This window comes from Semicossyphus pulcher, unplaced genomic scaffold, assembly GCF_022749685.1.
Source record: "Semicossyphus pulcher isolate SPU_LCO1_2020_fin unplaced genomic scaffold, fSemPul1.0.p SCAF_6, whole genome shotgun sequence".
Classification (NCBI taxonomy): Eukaryota; Metazoa; Chordata; class Actinopteri; order Labriformes; family Labridae; genus Semicossyphus; species Semicossyphus pulcher.
The window spans coordinates 23727814-23744539 of NW_027211737.1; the positions used below are offsets into that span (position 1 = coordinate 23727814).

Below are 16726 nucleotides of genomic sequence, written 5' to 3' on the forward strand. Positions count from 1 at the left end.
CCCTTAAACAAAGAGGGTTGACATGCCTGAAGCAGCCAATGAGGTCAGTCAATGGCTGGCAGCAGTTTAGTTGCAATGATGTAGGTGACGATGACAGAAAATCCTCAACAGAGTAAAAAGAAAAAACGCTTGATTACAGGAAACAGAGTCAGAAGGGAAGGTGATGGCAGGAGAGACGAGTTACGAGAAGCGGGAAGGGGAGATGAGGACGGCGAGAAAATAAATACATTGAGAGAGCAGTGAGAAGGAAAGAAAACAGGACACAGAGAGAAAACGGAGGAACTACATTATTTGTGGTTGTCTCAGCATTGTGTAGAAGTTGAATGCCCGGGTGGAGCCACAAAGTTTGGTACAATTATTTAACATGATGCTGACCCCACACAGGAAATCTGTGCCATTTGGTGGCGCTTTCATCCCCTGACGCCTTACAGTAGCATTCATTTTTAGCATGGTGGCCCCCCTGAGGAATGACCTTCTGCACTCACTGTGCTTTTTGGCAGACGTCATGTTTGTATTAAAAGAGATTAAATTATTGGACCACACAGCTGCACACTGACGTTTTGTTATGGAGCATATATCTTTACATATTTGTTTCAGAGAACAACTTTTGCTTAAATAAGGAAGTGTGCCTCTTTATAGCTTGTTTGGTCTACAGTAATGTTAATGAGGAGCAGGTGCTTGAGTTAATGATTCTCTTAGGGTATATATTTTGACTTGAGTTATTAATACATTCATGCTTTGTGTTTGTCTAGGGTGATGTGGCTACCAGTCAGTGTGAGTGACGCAGAGTCCTTTATCTTCAACAAACCCAACTTGAACTTAGAAAAATACCTTTATGGTTTGCCGGAACCCCTATTATGTCAGTGGTTGTTGATCAAAAATGTAAGAAATGGAGCAGTGTTCTGCTTTTAAGTAAGCTGCAGTTGTTAGCATGCCTGGCTAACTAGCTTACTGCCTACTGAAGTAACCTAGCTTGACTTCCAAACCCACAGAGCACAAGCTGTGTTAACTACAATGTTATGTATGTTTACTTTGGTTATATTTAGGCCAAGCACAATCGCTCTGTGGGAGCAGAGCGGATCCTGAATGATGCGATCTCCAAGTTTATGCTAACGTTAGCAGCTCTGCCCTTTCTTAATTGGTTTTTGGGAACTTTACACTCCAAGAACTTCAGTCACACTCGTTACTGGGTACACGGTCAAACAGGGTTAGGTTTTAAAAGAATGACGTCAATTTACATTTTATTATAATTCTGTAATAAACCCTGCTGTAAAAGAACACGACTCTTTGAAGAGGACATAAAAGGCCTTTATGGATCATTGGCTAGGAAGCAGACTTTTAAGACATTCTGAGACATGAAGCTTTAGCTTCAGTATTTTACCGCGATGTCATGTACAACATGTAGCCATTTAGTGCATATTTAATTCCCTTGTACTGTATGTGTTTTAAATCAGCTTGAAACATAAAAATATGCAGCTGGTGAAGAAGTTTTTACATAGCTTACAGAGTTAGCATCAGTTTACTAGCTAATTAAATCTGCCCGCGACAGCTGCCAATTTAAGGCAGTCAAGTAGAAGTCTGAAGCCTGACTTGTCTGCGCGATTATAGTTGTCAGGTGTTTTGTTGAAATTTGTTGCCTTTTTGGCCCCTTTTGTTGTTGCTGAAGATGGTTGTTGCACCCAGTGGCTCCTGTATGAAGATATTGCTGCGTTGAATTTGATGCCGTGGTCTAAGACCAAAAAGTATTACGTAGCCTAATGGTTTGTAAAACACATTTTGTGCACCTTTATGTGCATATGTTCATGTAAATAAAATAAAATAAAGTGATTTTTAAAAAGTGCTGTAGAGAATGAGACAATGCCTTATAACGTGTTTTAACCAAACAAAAAGCATTGAAAGTACATTTACTAAACTGAATACTTTAGTGGATAATGTGCTCAAAGGAAAGAAGAACAAAACATCTATAAAGCCTCATGAGACCGTGGCACAGCCTCCACATTCAGCAAGATTAATGTCCACAGTTTAGCCACAAGAAAGAGTTGGCTCATGTCCAGACCAAAGATCTTTGAACATGAAAATTCAGCATTACATTCATCATTCATGAAAAACCACTGAGCTGCAGCTGCTTCACCATAACTGTTTGTCATGATATCATAATGAGTAATAAATGAGGTCTGTATGATGATATCACACCACCGAATGCCAAATTGATTTGATCTTTAGATGGTTAAGTGTAATAAAACATAACAAAGGCAAGACTGTGTATTTGAGAATACATTTTAAACAGCAGAGGAGTGAAGGAGGAGGGAGTGATGCAGGAGGATTGATGGGAAAACTGTTAAAGCTTTCACTCAGAGGCTCCAGCATGACGTAGCTCCTCTCACATTCCTGGGTTATTACTTAAAGATGTCTGCTTGTCACTGCTTCTCCTGCTCTCAGCCTCTCAATGTTGCCTCTCACACCGGGCGAGCCGCTTGCAGCATATTTCCACCGCAGAGAGCGGTTAAAGGAAATCCCTGTCAGTTCATTAGAGCAGTCCTCGCACATTAAAAAAAAATAAAACCGAGGCAAACATGACGTAGAGCGCAGCAACACGGGAAAGGATGGAAAACAGTGACATAAGTTCTCACAGTTGCATTCAATCCTATCTGAGGAGAGGATTTTGAAAGAATTTGGATGGGAAGTTGTTTAATGGTAAAGAAAAGTTATTAAAAAGATAATATGAAGATTTTTTTCTTTAACATCTAAAAAAAGATCATGTGAAGCGATTTTTGTTCATGTTGCTGCAGGAAGCTGATTCACAATTATTCAGAGCCAAGGAATCTAGTCTGGCAAATTCCCGGGTTCTGATGGGAACCAAGCTGGTCAGAATAGGCTTTCTGTGTGTGTGGACACAAACACACACACACACACACACACACACACACATACACAGGTCCACTTTCTGAAAAGCTACTGAGTGAGGAGGAAAGTGAGAAGAGAGAGGAGAGATTTTTACAGAGGAAGTGAGACGTAATCTATGAATTATATATACACACTGAGACTATGATTTCATTCAGGGGGGAGCCCACACACAACCCCCCTCTTTCTCCCACTCCTTTTAGCCATTAGGCCTCCATTTGCTCCTCTGTGATGAAAATAAACTTTGACAACTTTATGAAGTTCTTTCATTACAACATTTTCACCCTCTTGTTTTTCTCTGATGGCACAGGTGGAGGAGGAAAGCGTAAAGGGAGGAGCAAGAAATGGAAGGAGATCCTTCGCTTCCCCCATATAAGCCAGTGCACAGAGCTGGGAAACAGCATAGGTAAGTGTGTGTGTGCTCACCTGTTTGTCTGCTGGTGTTTAAAAAAAAAGAAAAAGTGTTTTAAACAGTTTTCTTTCTGCAGAGAGGGACTATGTCAGCTTCTGTGAGAAACAGCCCATCGGACGGCTTCTCTTCCGTCTTTACTGTGAGACCAGATGTAAACTGCAACGATGCATCCAGCTACTGGACGCAATGGTACACACACACACACACACACACACAAACACACACACACACACACACACACACACACACACACACACACACACAATAGTGCGTCTTTTACCAGAAGTTTGCAATGAGGTTTCCAGGAATATGCCCATTAAATTGATCAATATACTTTTTTAGCTTTAATAATTGCCATAACATATTTTTTATGAACAAAGCATTTAACCCTTATGAACCATTCACTGACGTTTAGGAATGATAGGCCTGTTTAAAGCTTTGGATTTCCCCACTTTCTTACTGCATAGTAGGAGAATCTAGTGTTATAACCAAAGGTAATTGCTTTGTCATTAGCTAACTACAGGTTACATTTGTAAAGTAACATCAACCCTAACCAAGGAACATAAACCCTGTGGGTGGCTAAATAGTAATGTAATAGCATTTTATAATGTTACATTTGACAAAGCTCATCAGTTTTCCTCATCTTTAATGTATTTTGCCTTAAACTGACGGATATTGTTTGAATATAGAAACATGAAGCTTTAATCTAAAGCTTGTGGCTCTTCAGCTTGTGATGTTGACTCTGCCTGGGACATGTAGCTAGCTTTAGTCACAGTTTTTTTAACAATTGGCTTCAATGTACACATACATTAGTGACATGTCGATATTAATACCTCTTTCACAGTATAAATTATTTGGAGTCTTTAAAAAGCTAATTTGAGATGGAGTTTTTAACCAACTCACAGAGTTGTAGTGTTAGCATTAGCTTATGCTTGCTAGCTAGAGGTGACAGTGGCAACAGTTGCCATTTCAGCAATCAAAATCAACAGTAATTTGCTGGAAATGAGAAACCTGCTTTTGTTTACTTCTTGGTGACACTGAAAATCCATAGTCACAGTAATTTGGATTATTAAAACTGTCCCTATATTTGTGAACTGCATTTCAGCCACCCGCAACAGAGAACATGACAGTTGTAGCTACACGTGCGCTAGCTTACAGCAAAACCGCTCATAGCTAGCAGTCATTCCTCCAGTGTTAGTATGTGGGACTATTTTAAGAGCATAGCTGGCAAAAATTAAATACATTCACTAATAGAAGTAAAGATAGCTGTGTTACAAACAGACTAAAAAGTATAACATCTGTGCTGAAGTAAGAGTGAAAAAGTACAGGCTCTGAAATCACAGTATAAGAGTAAGAAAGTGATTTCTACTGGCTGTCTGTGAAAATCTTAGATTATATTTGGGAGAATATAAACTTGAATCACTCTAACCTTAAACAAATAAATAAATAAAATATATGCCTCAGAAAATAATGTACAATATATTTTCTCCAATGTACAAATCAGTCAGATGAGGAAACTTATTTTTTGTTTTTGTTACTTCAGTTTGGAGTGAAATGTTGAGAAAGTGGTGCACATTGATACATTATTGTAATGATCGATAATTCCCTTAAACGCACTAAAGCTAATGCAACATGCCTGAGTTAAAAATGTCAGAAGAATAAAGTATAGGTGAAAACGTATGAGGTAAAAGTAAGAAGTCATCAGAAAATTAAGTACTCAAGTAAGGTAGAGATACCTGAAAACTTAATTTAAGTAAAGTAATAAAGTGTTTGCTCTTTGTTACTTCACACCTCTGATTTAGAGCTGTTGGATAAGCACCACTCTTTCCTAGAAAACACACACCCACCCGATTTTTCGCAGCACTCACTTTCATTACGGTGAAGCCTAAAAGTGCCCGGGTGCTGCTGGGTCATACAGCCGGAGGAGACAATTAAACTGAGTAGTGATTATTCAACCAGCCGGACCCCCCACCCCCTCCGCCACCCTCCACCCGGCTTGTTGTCCCCCCCTTTCCAATCTTTCTCTCTGCGTCTAGACGAATACCTCCCACATGACACATTTAAGTCTTTATCTATGCCCAGAATATCTTTGCAGGGCATGTGACGGAGCAGAAAGGACAGCATTGTTTCCCACAACACCCCTTCCAATCCCGACAACCCCCTTTTCCTCCCCTTCCTCACCCCCCGCCTTCAGCCACCCAGCCCCAAAAGTGACCGAAAATCACCCACAGGCGTTCATCCCAAACACATGTTGCCGCTAATTCTGCGATCCATGTGACGGACGGCGGGGCCACACTCGGCGTTGAGCTTTATAGTCAGCACTTCACTGACAATAAAGCAGGCCTGAGGGTGATTACAGGCGGGCAGGTGCTTGTGTTTTAAGTGATTAAATGACATGCGAGTCCTCTGTAGGTTTATATTAACTCTCTTATTGTGTCTTATTATTATTATTATTATTATTATTATTGTGTCTTATTGTGTCAGCATACCTCCTAAAAAACAAAGTGTTGTAGTTTCAAAGTAGTGAGAAGGTAAAATTTGTGTGTAAGCCTTTAGAAAGCATGAACGACCATTTTGGAAGAAGAGGGAGAGAGTGTGTGTGTTTCAGTGTGTTTTTAGTGTGTACAACAGAGGAAGGAATGTGCTTGGGGGTTCAAGTGGTTCCTCTTACATCATGAGAAAGTGTGTGTGTGTGTGTGTGTGTGTGTGTGTGTGTGTGTGTGTGTGTGTGTGTGTGTGTGCGCGCGTACAATTTGTGTATGTGTTGGATCCCCACTGCTTCCAAAAGGCTAAAAGGGCGTCTTCTTTTCCCCTTTGGCTGACCCCCCACCGGCAAAGGGTGGGATTCAGACAGCTCATTTACTGTTCGTGTGTGTGTGGGTGTGTTTGTGTGTGTGTGTATGTGTGTTTAATTTCTCTGGAGCCTCTCATAACAAAGCCTCAGTTAATCAACACTTGGCAGCAATCACAATTCACTCTTCCCCTCTCTCTCTGTGTCTTTCAGTCATATGAATATACATATTTACATCCATACACACAGTATGTGTATGTTTATTTCTGGACTTTTCTAGGCTTTGTTCTGCTGCTGCTTTTTGGAGCCTATGTTTCCATAATCTCCAGGCTTATGTGTGTGTGTACTGTATATATATGTGAATGTGTGTGTGTGTTTTGTAGTGGAAAGCTGGTGACGCTGGTGTGACACACTGTGACACTCCAGGACCTCAAGGAATCCCGCTGTGTTTACTGTGCGGTTGCCTGGCAGCACAGGACCATGCTGGAAAAAGGCCACTGATAGAAAGAGCCGAGCCAGCGTGCAGCCCGGCCGCCATGTTGCTCCCCCCTCCCTCTTTTTTTGAGAAGTTAAAAGTGCTGGATATGAAATGCGTCAGAGCGTTTTTTATGCTGCTGCCTCTGCTAGGCATCCAATATGTCCAGCGTGTAACGGCCAAACCTGTTTGTGTCGACGAATGTTCACACACGGAGCGGCATATGTGTATGTGAGACAGCAACACACAGATTCAGAGAGTGAGAGGTGTATGTGTGTCACCACTGAACAGCAGTTACTGCATCATAAAAATATGATACAAATTTAAGATTTTTCCCTCTTGATGGCAGAGAATTCACACATGAAAAGGAAAGGTTTGAGGCCCTCTGGTCAAACAGTGTAAATCAGTGTAATTTAAGATGAGCTTTCAGTAACATCTCAGCTCACATCTTCTGGTTGGAAGATTATTAAACACATGAGTTGTGTTGAGCATTTTTAAGGGGAGAGAGGGAGAGGATGTAGCTGTTCAGATTTTAAAGCCTTTGAGGCAAATTTATGGTTTGTGATTCTGGGCTCCACAGATGAAATATATCCGACTTAACAGAACCAGGAAGGAGCCTTTTCATGCCATATTTCATTTGTAGAACGAAGTGGAGATACATCCCAGTATAGTACAGCTATTTCAAGTTTTATGAGAAAAAGAGCCTCCTTTTTTCATACCAGTGCAAAAGAATATTTGGTGACCTTTCATTTAGGCTTGATGCTCGTACAAATTCCAAAATATGTACAAATTTCCTCTTTTAATAGAATAAAACTATGGGCATTAAAGTTTGAAAATACATGTATTGTGTGTGTCCACTGGCAGCGCCTTCTTTCTATTCAATACCAATGCAGTTCAGCATTTTCAGCGGAAAAACGCCCTCAGTGTCAGCTGTTTTTTGTCGCTGCGCTCACAGCGCTCTCAGGTGAAAATAGTTCAACTTTTGTAACACCGCCGCACTCAATCAATTAGTCACTTAGCCCTCACTGACCAATCAAAGTCAAGAAGGGGCAGGACTTACAATATCAACTTTGTCAACAACAATGGCGGAGGAGAAGCTAATCCTTTTGTTTTTTTTAGGGTACAATTTCCTTGTCTAGAGCTGCTGCTAACGCCAGGACACGATTCCTTTACATCGTTTTTACGTTTTCTTTGTAACATTTCCTTGAATAGAAGCAAATATTAAGCTACAGAGCAGAAGTGCCGCCAGACAACTCTCGTAACCTAGCAACCGTTGGCTCCGATGAAAAGTGCTCTGAAATTGAACTTTTTAATAATTCGTCAGTTCAGCACGAACAAATTTTAATGACGTTATCAATATATGATTACTAATTGATGTGCTATTAATGAGAAACAAATCTAGGGTTAAAATGTTGGTACATTGTTAATACATTAATTTAGGTCTGGATGCTCTGTAGCTCCTCTCTAAATTCACCAGTCAAAAGGTCCTTAATGACCTGAAAGATAAATGGTCATGGTGGAGCAAAGTGTCATTAGTTACAGCTTATTAAACCTTATAAGAGGTGACTTATTAGAAAGTAGCACCAATGAATAAACAGTTATCTACTACTTTTATAAATATGCGTCTTGAATTTGGACTGTATACCCTGCTTTATTGCCAATTTTACTCTGGATTGGACCATAATTTACAGAATTAACATGATGCTGTATTAAAAAAAAGACTTGTAAATTGTGATTTAATCGATAAACTCATTAGTAATTGTTTACTGAGGTATTAAAACAAATGAGAAGTAGGGTCATTTTCCCATCTGGTTTCATAAAATCAGACCTCTTGGAGTCGCCCCCTGCTGGCCATTAGAAAGAATGCAGGTTTAAGAAGAGCCTGAGATTAAGTAAACTCAGTGCTTTCATATCGGTTCTTAATATTGATAATATTGCACAGGATATTGTTAATGATGTGATTTATTCTGTTGTTCAGGAAGACTATGAGGTGACACCTGACGAAAAAAGAAAAAGCAGAGGGGACCAGATCATCAAGAATTTTCTCTCAAAACAAGTACGTCTCATTATCTGATATAAATATTATATTAATATAATATATAATTTTATTTCACATGTTACTGTATATTTTAATTTAGTAGCATTTTACAGTGATTGGTGTTTAATATATGTTAAAAAGCAGACGATAATGTTGAGTTACAGCTGGATGAAATAGTTTATGGTACTTAAGTCATGTACGTTTCTCTTTAGTCTGACAGTGTGTATAATATAAGTAATGTATTTCCGTATGTGTGCACATATGTCACGGTGTGTGTTTACGTGTGTTGATGTAGTCACCTCAGCGTGTAGACATAGTGGAGGTTTTTGCAGACCAGTGCAGAGAAAACCTGGAGCTCAGTCCATGTAAGGAGATCTTCAGCAACTGCCGCAAGTGAGTTTTATCTTCTTATTCCCTCTCACCTGTGTGCTGAACACTCACCTGTTCTCTCTCTGTCTTATCTTTATTTCTTTTCCATATGTGAAATTTAATCTGTATCATACTGTGTGTTATGCGTGTGCTGACTAATCCTGCTGTGTGTTTTGTGTTGTGCTTGTGTGTGTGTGTGTGTGTGTGTGTGTGTGTGGGTGCAGGGCTGTCCATGACTACCTGAGTGGAGCTCCGTTCTCTGACTACCAGAACAGCATGTACTACGACCGGTTCCTGCAGTGGAAGGTGCTGGAGAGGTACGAAAATATGTTGTATTTTAAGTGTTTTTTTCCCCAGTGTGATAGAAATCATGTCATGTGTTCTAAAAAAGACCCCTTATTGAATTAGCTTTAAGTTTACTCTGGTAAAATGCATGATATGGTAACATTGATGTTTAATATTGTTCATGGTTCCTTACAAATAAAATGAAGAAAAAAGTGGCCACTGAGTGTTCCTGTCTCCAACACTTATTCTGATAATTTCAAACTTTCTGAGTTTGATTGACTTTATTTCAGCATTTAATGGCCCTGAAGACACAGATTACACAGCATGTTGCAACCATAGACTGTATAAAAACATGGAACGAGTCTGTGCAGTCGGCTGGTGAAGCCGCGGTAACAATGCGCTGCTCCTTCCGCTAACCAAAACACACGTTTAACTTACCAAAAGAAAAAAACGCACGTTGACATATTTAACAGCAGAACAGCTTCTTGTGTTGGTCTGAAGCAGACGTTCACAGATATGTAAACTTCAATGACTGCAGTGATTGTTTTAGTTACATCTCCTCTCGCAGTTCCTCCTCTACTCTGCTAATCCAGAACTGATCGGCTGCAGGAGCCGTATTTGTCAACAGAGCTGTCAATCATCCTTTTTACAGCATCAAATTACTAATTAAAAGTAAACTCTCAGAAAAATGAACACTTGGACGTAAATCAGCATGATAAGAACTAACTATAATGACAGAAACCAAAATTTTATTTGGCGTGTATTTTGATTTTATAGTTTGACTCATGTCCCATCTGTTAACATGGAGGAGGCGGGCTTTATGACCCATACGGCAGCCAGTCAGCAGGGGGCGATAGAGATGATTTGGCTTCACTTTTCGGGAGCTGTCTTGTCGTCCATCTTTTTATATAGTCTATGGTTGCGACCTGTTTTATAAATCTGATACAATTTTAACAGTGACAGTCAAAATCATGCAGAGGTTCAATATTAATAAAGACAATGCCTAAAGTATACAGTATGATGAATGAACCCTGTGATTGATGCATTATTACATATAATTTTATTGGATAATAGTAACTAATGCATTAACGGTGAAGATTTATTTTGTTGTTGTGCATGTTTTGTGTGTAAAATCTTGATCAGCAAAGTACAAAGTAATGATAAATATAGTAGAGTAAAAAGTTTGAAGAACACCATTGGCAGGTGGGAAATCGTGACTTTGATTGATCATACTTCACTTCAGAGACACTTGAGAGGAGCCTGATGTCTGCAGATAGGAACATATTTTATGCAGAGTGCATATCAGAGTCAGCTGGAAGTAAACAGCAGGCTTTCAGAGCCGCTTTCAGAGCAGCACTGATTGTATCCGTGTCTGGAAAGTGAAATTGCGCACAAGAGGCCCCACCCTCTGTACAGGAAACAGACGCAGGATGGTATTGAGTTCTGCAGATAATATCTCCGTCCTAATCAATACTATATGAGCTTCTATTAATGGGTTCTGCTGTGTCTGTGTTTTGTCAGGCAACCCATCACGAAAGACACGTTCAGACAGTACCGAGTGCTGGGGAAGGGCGGGTTCGGCGAGGTAAGAGACACAGTTTGTACAGTTTATGATGATGCTTGAAGTATTGTAATTAGAACTATGGTAATACGTGAAAATACTGTTTTGTTTTTCCTCTCAGGTGTGTGCCTGCCAGGTGCGAGCTACAGGGAAGATGTATGCCTGCAAGAAGCTGGAGAAGAAGAGGATAAAGAAGAGGAAAGGAGAGTCCATGGCTCTCAATGAGAAGCAGATTTTGGAGAAAGTCAACAGTAGATTTGTGGTGAGTAAAATGGACAGAAACATGGTTTATTTTACATGCATGTCTGTTCCTCCTCTAAAACCATCCATCATGTTTTCCTCTCCCAGGTGAGCTTAGCGTACGCATACGAGACCAAAGACGCTCTGTGTCTGGTGCTGACCATCATGAACGGTGGAGACCTGAAGTTTCACATCTACAACATGGGAACGCCAGGCTTTGAGAAGGACAGGGTCCAGTTTTACGCTGCTCAGATCTGCTGTGGGCTCGAGCATTTGAACAGGGAATCCATCGTCTACAGGTAACATTAACATACCTGGAGAACAGAGTACTATTTTATGTTTTACTGCTTTTTTTCCGAGGTTTAAAACTTAAAATCAATTATTTTGTTCTTAACACATTGTTGAATGTTGCTTTTTTTTAAATTCTGTGTTATTTGTAGGGATCTGAAACCAGAGAATATCCTATTAGATGACAACGGTGAGTCTTGAAACTGCATCATCTCAGATTTCTGGTTCTTGCCTCGCTCAGCACTTTCATTTTTCTGATGACACACTACACTGAGCTTTGAAGAAGAGAAATGTACCATGCTCACGCTCTTCGCTGTTGTGCTGCAGGACACATCCGTATTTCTGACCTGGGGCTGGCCATCAAAGTGCCTGATGGAGAACTCATCAGGGGCAGGGTGGGGACTGTGGGCTATATGGGTATGAACACTTTAATCAACATTTCCAGCAGTAAATTCACCTGAAAAATCACCAAATTTTAAACACCACAACCTGTTTCTCTTCCTCTCTAGCTCCGGAGGTGATAAACAACGAAAAGTACGCCATGAGTCCTGACTGGTGGGGGCTCGGCTGTCTCGTGTACGAGATGACCGCCGGACGATCGCCATTCCGCGCCCGCAAAGAGCGAGTGAAGCGGGAGGAGGTGGAGAGGAGGGTGCAGGAGGAAGAGGAGGAGTACAATGACAAGTTTACAGAGGACACAAAGGCCATCTGTAGAATGGTGAGCATTTGAAAGGGAAATAAAAGTTTGTGTAGAGAGAGAGAGAGAGAGAGGGATGGATGATGAATAATGTGATGATTCATCTCTGCTGCTGCTCACCCAGCTGCTGACCAAAGACCCTAAGCAGAGGCTGGGGTGCCTGGCGGACGGAGCAGCGGGCGTCAAGGCCCACTCGTTCTTCAAAAACATCAACTTCAAGAGGCTGGAGGCTGGAATAGTGGAGCCTCCCTTTGTGCCTGATGTGAGTAATTTATACTCCAGTAAATCTATCCCACTGCAAAAATATGTTCTGAAGCTCTTCTGTTTTTTATTTACAATACATCCAAACAGTCCCTTTAGGAAAAACGTCTCTTTCGAAGAATAGAAAGAGTTGAGTTTATATTAGCTGTTAAGATAAAGTTGTCCGCCTTTTTCCTGTCTTTTTTTGTCGTGGTCATTGCCCTCTCGCAGCCTCGGGCAGTGTACTGTAAGGATGTTTTGGACATCGAGCAGTTCTCCACTGTCAAGGGAGTCAATTTGGACCAAACTGACAATGACTTCTACTCCAAATTTGCTACAGGCAGTGTTTCCATCCCATGGCAGAATGAGGTAAGTGTGTGCAATTAATATGACATTTTTAAACGCCCGGTGCAGTTTGTTTAACTGCTGGAAGAACTCGCTCACCAAAGTTCACCAAATCTGCTCTCCTTACTTTCCTCTCCTTTGCTTTCCTCTTATTTAATCTCTTTTCTTTTTCCTTTTCTTTCCTTTCCTCCTTTCCTTCTTTTCACTCCTCTAATTTAATCTTCCTTCTCTCTTTTCCTTTGTTATTTCCTCTCCTTTTTCTTTCCTTCTCCTCTTCCCTTTCTTTCCTTAAATTGAATCTCCTTTCCTTTCATCTTCTCGCCTATCATTCCCTTTCCCTTGTTTTCTTTCACATCCTTTACTGTCCTTTTCTCTATTCCTCTCCCTTCCTCATCTTATCTCTCATTGTATCTCCCTCTCTCTTCTCTTCTGCTCGTATTCTTCCTCTCATTTTGTTTCCTTGTCTCTTCTTATTTCCTCTCCTCTCCTCTCCTCCAGATGATAGAAACTGAGTGCTTCAGAGATTTGAATGTGTTTGGGCCTCAAGGGACGAGACCTCCAGATCTGGACTGGAATCAGCCGCCAGAGCCGCCCAGACGCAGCCTGCTGGACAGGATCTTCAGGAGGCATGTAAGTGAACACACACACACACACACACAATTACACACACGCTGATAAATACATACAAACTGACTAACTCAATTCTATCCCTCTTGTTTCCCTGCTGCAGCACCCAGAGGTGCCTATTTCCCACAGCCGCGTGCAGTCTTCCAGTGTAAACTCTGTGGACTCCATGTCCAACTCTGCCCCCTAGTGGCACAGTGACAGTGTGGGAGCCACACACACACAAAGGGAAGGAACTCCGAGGGGCTTCCCCGCTGCTGATTGGTCCATAGCCGGGGCCTGAGCAGCAGCCGGAGACAGCCTGTCTAAGAGTCTAAATGGTCAGCCCATGGGGGGGGAGTGGGTGACCAGGCTCTGAGACCCTGGGCATTTGTAGTGGGATGATCAATGTTGCAGAGACGTTTGGAAATATTCGGACAAACTTTACTTACCCTCAGGATCGTTGGACTACAGAACAGAGCCACTGACGTTGAAGAAAAGGATAAAACAAGCTAATATTCAGGGGATCCACTGTAAAATAAAGACCACCACAGGGAATAGAAGATGGGGTCTTGGTGAATTTTTGTTTTTCCAGACAAGGAATTCCTTTTCCACTCATTTCCAGTCCTTTTTACTTTCTGGTCTGTATCTTGTACCAGAATCTCTTCATCTGTAAATCTACACCCCTTCTGAGTGTCCACATCTGTACAACTCTTCCTCTGACTTATTCTTTCTCTTTATTTCCACCTCCCATACCTCAGATCACTCCTAAACATTCAGAACACATCACCTCGACAACCTCAACACATGATGTACATTGCCTTGCGAACACTCAGGCCAAAGATTACAGTTTAGTTTTGTGATACTGTTGTTGTGTTAATTTCTTGGTTTTTGAAGGTTTTCCGCCATCGTTTAGAACCACAGGAGGATCCGAGTGCGTGATCCTTTCTCTAAATATGAGCCTGCAGACATATCATACTGCTTAAAGCACACATACAGTACATACACACACTCAGTTAGACATACGCAGACAGACTTGTTAGAAACGTGTTGTGTTTATTGCATGGACAAGTGTAAGTAAGTATGGACAGCTGTATCCCTATTCGCTTCTGCATACCTCATACCACCATCATTACCATTGTATACAACACACAGACTCCCAGTCTCCCTCCGTTTACAGTGTCACTTTATATTGGACATTATGTGGAGTTTGAAAAAACAAATTTATATGCTGTACAGAACCAGAAATCTCTTCTTTTGTTATTTCTTCATCAATTTTATCCCTTAGCCCCCATTTACTTTTTTCACATGGCGGCCATTTGTTCCTCTTATGTCACGTTCTGGGTTAAAACTGAAACACTGTACTGCTGTGGCCAGGTTTGAGTAAATGTGGGTTATCTAAACAGGTTAAGCTATCCCTTTACTGCTTCCCAACTGAAAGAGATAATGGATAGTGAAAATCCAGAGGATCACAGGGTCACATTTCAAGTTAAAACTGCATATTCGATAGCCCGTTAGCGGTTAACAGCTAAAGTTAGCATTCAAAAACTTCCTAGCTAGCATAACATTGGGCCATATTTCTTGTTAAAACAGCGTATTTGATAACCGTTTTGTTACCATTAGACAATGGCTAATATTAACATTCAACCATTTCCTAGCTAACGTAACTATTTGATAGTGTTACACATGATAGTAAAGGCGATAACTCCTACCTAACGTCAAATATAAGCTAGCTAGCAGTGAAGTTAGCTAGGAATTGATTGACCTTTAGCTGTTGCTAACCTTATGCGTTATTAGTATGGCTCGATGTCCCTGGATATTTTCTGTCCATTGTCTTTTTAGTTGATGATTAATCAAGAAGAATTCTTATGATAACTTCCGAGCTATCAAAACCATTTGATAGAGTTATACGGTATGAAAGTAAACACGATAATTCCTAGCTAACTGTAATGTTAGCTAGCAAACAGTAGAATTAGCTAGGAATTTGTTTACTGCTATTTTAGCTAGAATACAGCAGTACAACATTAAGACATCCTCTTAGCTTCAAACAGCGAGAGTGATATCAGGAGAGAAAGACCACCATGTGAATTTTGTGAATGGAGTGGAGAGGAACACATGCACTCAGCCTGACCGACAAGTTGCACAATTTCAAATGCTGTCATGCTGTTTCTTCACCAAATGAAAAATGTTTTTACCTCTGATCATTAAGGCACATTACTGTAATGATATTGTCAAACGCCTCTTGTTTTCTACATCCCAAACTAAAGTGGTCTTGTGATCCCTATATGCCTTTTCCATTTAGAAGATGTTGCTGCATAGCCATTGTTGTGTCATGTACAGGTTTTTCTATGTTGCCCCTTTACTCTTAAGATGCTCTTCAAAATGCCTCACAAACTTAAAGGGTCTTCCTCAACCATAATCAAAGACACAGGGTATCAAAGGTGGATCTTATTTAATCGCTCCAGATTGTGTGAGCAGGGGAGGAGAGGAAGACGGCAGAGGATCACCACACAAAGAAGTGGCCTTCTCGCAGCAGCACAGCCAACAATAAAGGAGGAAGAGCTTAATCTCCTCCGCTTGTTTTTAAGAATGTCATATTTTCCCTTTTTAAGGTAGTGAAAGCTGGTCCATGCAGTAATTTTAAGGTCCTCAACAATCTCACGCAAGCCTGTTTTTTTTTTCTTTTCTCTGCCTACCTGATATGAAAAAGAAAAAAAAAATCTGAATCAGACTGAAGTGCCTCCTCGTTAGTACGATCTCCGAGACAATGCCCTCACAGACATCAGCACTTTGTTTCTCTGACTGTCATGCTCTGTTTGTTTCGCTGGGGAACGCGTCAACACACAAAACACACACTGACTCACACAGTTTGTTGGAAGTGAAATGAAGGGAAGGAGGATAAATGACGGAGAGGAGGGAGCTGATGAGGGGAATTCACCTCCTTAATGTGATGTACAGAAAAGTGCTGAGTGCATGTGAAAGCCAGACCCACTGTGTCCTTCAAGTCCCAATAAACTCTGTGCTATAGTTTGAGTACTCCACAGTACGCCTGTCTCTTTTTTTCCTGTTTCCTCTGACCATGTGACCACGGAACATTTCTTTGTTTATATTCAAATACATGGAAATGATTAGAGAGGTCTTTTTCCTACTAACCATTGTTATAGTTATTTATGTATATGGAACAGTAGACCACAAATATCTGCTACAAATCCATGTAAGCTATGAGGGGAGTTTTTCAAAATAAAAGTACCTACTGGGGATTCCCGAGCCGTAACTGTGATATATATATATATATATATATATATAAAGTACCTACTGGGGATTCCCGAGCCGTAATATTTTATATATATATATATAAAAATACTGTTTATCGAAAGAGATTTGGGTTGGTGTAATTATTGCCCTGCATTTTGGCCATGAAGAGACCCTTACGTAATGTGGGTCCAATGTAATAGTGGTCAAAAAATCCACAGTGTAGAAT

General features: G+C 40.7%; 1 protein-coding gene across 1 annotated transcript in view; it reads left to right on the plus strand.

Moving 5' to 3' along the window:
* Positions 1–16278, plus strand: part of grk5l (G protein-coupled receptor kinase 5 like) — a 30972-nt gene extending 14694 nt beyond the window's left edge. The window contains exons 2-16 of the mRNA XM_069682513.1: positions 3212–3307; positions 3390–3502; positions 8558–8635; positions 8913–9010; positions 9211–9303; positions 10793–10856; positions 10954–11094; positions 11181–11371; positions 11513–11550; positions 11688–11777; positions 11870–12078; positions 12182–12319; positions 12529–12666; positions 13141–13272; positions 13373–16278. Of these exons, the coding sequence (XP_069538614.1) occupies positions 3212–3307; positions 3390–3502; positions 8558–8635; positions 8913–9010; positions 9211–9303; positions 10793–10856; positions 10954–11094; positions 11181–11371; positions 11513–11550; positions 11688–11777; positions 11870–12078; positions 12182–12319; positions 12529–12666; positions 13141–13272; positions 13373–13456 (1703 nt within the window). The 3' untranslated portion in view covers positions 13457–16278. The remainder of the gene's footprint in view (positions 1–3211; positions 3308–3389; positions 3503–8557; positions 8636–8912; positions 9011–9210; positions 9304–10792; positions 10857–10953; positions 11095–11180; positions 11372–11512; positions 11551–11687; positions 11778–11869; positions 12079–12181; positions 12320–12528; positions 12667–13140; positions 13273–13372) is intronic.
* The last annotated feature ends 448 nt before the right edge of the window (positions 16279–16726 follow it).